The sequence below is a fragment of the Miscanthus floridulus genome, chromosome 18 (genome assembly GCF_019320115.1).
Source record: "Miscanthus floridulus cultivar M001 chromosome 18, ASM1932011v1, whole genome shotgun sequence".
NCBI lineage: Eukaryota > Viridiplantae > Streptophyta > Magnoliopsida > Poales > Poaceae > Miscanthus > Miscanthus floridulus.
The window spans coordinates 6,237,431-6,240,224 of record NC_089597.1 but is presented as its reverse complement, the minus strand read 5'-3'; the positions used below and the strand labels follow the sequence as shown (position 1 = coordinate 6,240,224).

Below are 2,794 nucleotides of genomic sequence, written 5' to 3'. Positions count from 1 at the left end.
CTGCGTGTTTCGGCCGTGTGTGGCCTCGGGAGATCTAGCCCCTACCGGTGTGGTGACCGAATAAGTGTCAACAGGCGCTAACTGCATGTCGTCACTCAACTACATCAGAAACTCATTATTATAAATATACACAGGAAAACAGAGTTTTAAAAGGCCAGGAAACAGTAAACTTTTGAAAATATTTTGATGAGGCGGGTGGCTTAAACTGGCTGCCTCAGGGGAAGCACTATATTTATGGGCAACTTAAATCTACCACTACTAGAAATATATAAGCCGGAGCCAGTAAGAGCTCTACCAAACGGGGCCTATATATTCCTTCTTCAATGCCTGTTTTTTTTTTCTTTTCTTTTGTGCGACGAGGCCAGGCATATATAGATTGAATTGCCGATATGTATGCTTACTGACGCCTATATATATGATGACGCGGAACCACAAGGAAACACATCAATAGCCCGTGGCAGCATGTTGGCAACATATCCAGCCATGTTTCTCTTATTGCCACTGCTATTACATGTGCTTGTGTCCGGTCCTTCTCTGGTTGTCTGTGCAGCAGCAGATGCCGAACTCCAGTACACAGTCGTAGCAACGAGCACCCTGAAACCAGGAGCCGCATGCTTGGGACACAGGGGTATGTTATGTACAGTATATATGTTGATGTCATGCTATATATGGTTCGTTTTCCTTGTGTGTATATACATATCATATACTTAATTATTATTATTAATCAATTCCCGTTCCGTTCGTTTGCACTATGACGATAGTGACTCCGCCCGCCAATGTAAGCTGGGTACCGTTGGATTTCCAGCACGGTCCGTGCTCGTCGTCGGACTCAAACGCCGCTGCCGCTGCCGGCGTGCAGCCGTCGTTGGTGGATCTACTTCACCAGGACCAGCTACGCGCCGATGATGTCCAGAGGAGGCTGCAGTCTCCCAATTCGACCTATGACGAAAGCAAGGGACAGGCGGGTACCTCCGGCGAGACGGATACCAGCTACCAAGCAAAAGTCCGCGCTCAATGGGGCTCGAGAAAGCGGAACCGGCCAACAAATGAGAAGCAACAGGGCTCTCAGGTGAGCATTGATCCAGCGGCGACCAGCGGCGACGGTGGGCTCCTTCCGGGAGTGATCCAGACGGTGGTGCTGGACACGGCGAGCGACGTGGCGTGGGTGCAGTGCGTGCCCTGCCCCGTGCCGCCGTGCCACCCCCAGACGGACACCTTCTACGACCCGACCAACTCCGGCACGTACGCCGCCTTCCCTTGCAACTCCCCGGCCTGCAGGCAACTCGGCCCCTACGCCAACGGCTGCATCAACAACCAGTGCCAGTACCGCGTCACCTACCCCGACGGCTCGTCGACGTCGGGCACGTACAGCTCCGACCTCCTGACGCTGAACCCAACCACCAGGGTGAGCAACTTCCAGTTCGGGTGCAGCCACGTGGACCAGGGCAACTTCGACACCCAGACCGCGGGGATAATGGCGCTCGGCGGAGGCCCCGAGTCGCTGGCCTCCCAGACCGCGGCCACCTACGGCAGCGTGTTCGCCTACTGCCTCCCGCCGACGGCGAGCTACCTCGGGTTCTTCGTGCTCGGCGCTCCGCGCGTGGCGGCGTCGAGGTTCGTGGTGACGCCCATGCTCAGGGACCCGCGGGTGCCCACGTTCTACCGCGTGCTCCTCCGCGACATCGTCGTCGCCGGGCAGCGCCTGAACGTGGCCCCCGCGGTGTTCGCTGCGGGGTCCGTGCTGGACTCGCGCACGGCCATCACGCGCCTGCCGCCCACGGCGTACCAGGCGCTGCGCGCGGCGTTCAGGAGCAGGATGAGCACGTACCGCATGGCGGCGCCCAAGGGTATCCTGGACACGTGCTACGACTTCACGGGCGTCCGTAGCGTCAAGGTGCCGAGGATCGCCCTGGTGTTCGACCGGAACGCCGCCGTGGAGCTCGACCCGTCGGGGATCCTCTTCAACGGCTGCCTCGCTTTCGCCGCCAACGCCGACGACCGCATGGCCGGGATCCTCGGCAACGTGCAGCAGCAGACCATCGAGGTGGTGTACGACGTCGGTGGCGGAGCTGTTGGCTTCCGCCGCAACGCGTGCTGAGCCTGAGCCCTGAGCACGAGCGTCGACGTGCAGCTGCTGCTTTCATTCAGTCCATCTCTTTTAGTACTATTTATGGCCCGCCTGTCTTTTGCCCAAGTCGTACCGTACCGTACGTATCTACTACAACTCTACAAGCTAAGCTAGCTCATACGGAGATGAGCTAGTTTTTTATCCAATGCAAATAAAGGCAAGATTGCAAGTTGCAATCCAGCTTATTACAGGCTTAAGCACATAAGCTTACGTAATTAAAGCCTGCTAAGTTTGTTGCTCAGGCTCCCTTTCTATATATGGAAGTAGAAGGAGCGCGTGTTTATGGTCGTCCTTGATGAAGCATCATCTGTACATGTAAGTGGTGGAGAATGAATATCATCGCATGCAGCCTCGATCAGTGTTAAGCTAAGACCTGCGCCTACCAAGTCGCATGAAATTTTAATTTTGTGCCAAATACGCATTTGTGTGTTTCCAAGAATTCGAACCAGAGAATCTTCCCCCTAGCGCTAGCTTTTCTTACCACTACACTGCAAAAGCTATTTTTTTTAAATCAACATTAGAAACATTTATTTTGAACCATCAATCGAGACTATTTTCAGTGATGGTTCTTTTAAGTCTACCATCTGATCTAGAAATCATTTTCAGAGAGTTGGTCAAGTTAAGCAATTGCTTCTGAAAATAAACTATACGATAACTTCTCACGAA

The 2,794-nt window shown here is 54.1% G+C and overlaps 1 protein-coding gene across 1 annotated transcript; it reads left to right on the top strand.

The window, feature by feature from the left end:
- The first annotated feature begins 429 nt into the window (after positions 1-429).
- On the top strand, positions 430-2,508 carry LOC136521089 (aspartyl protease family protein At5g10770-like). The gene is made up of 2 exons (XM_066514807.1): positions 430-628; positions 762-2,508. The coding sequence occupies exons 1-2, from the start codon at positions 463-465 to the stop codon at positions 2,096-2,098; spliced, it is 1,503 nt and encodes a 500-aa protein (XP_066370904.1). The 5' UTR covers positions 430-462; the 3' UTR covers positions 2,099-2,508.
- Positions 2,509-2,794: the final 286 nt, after the last annotated feature.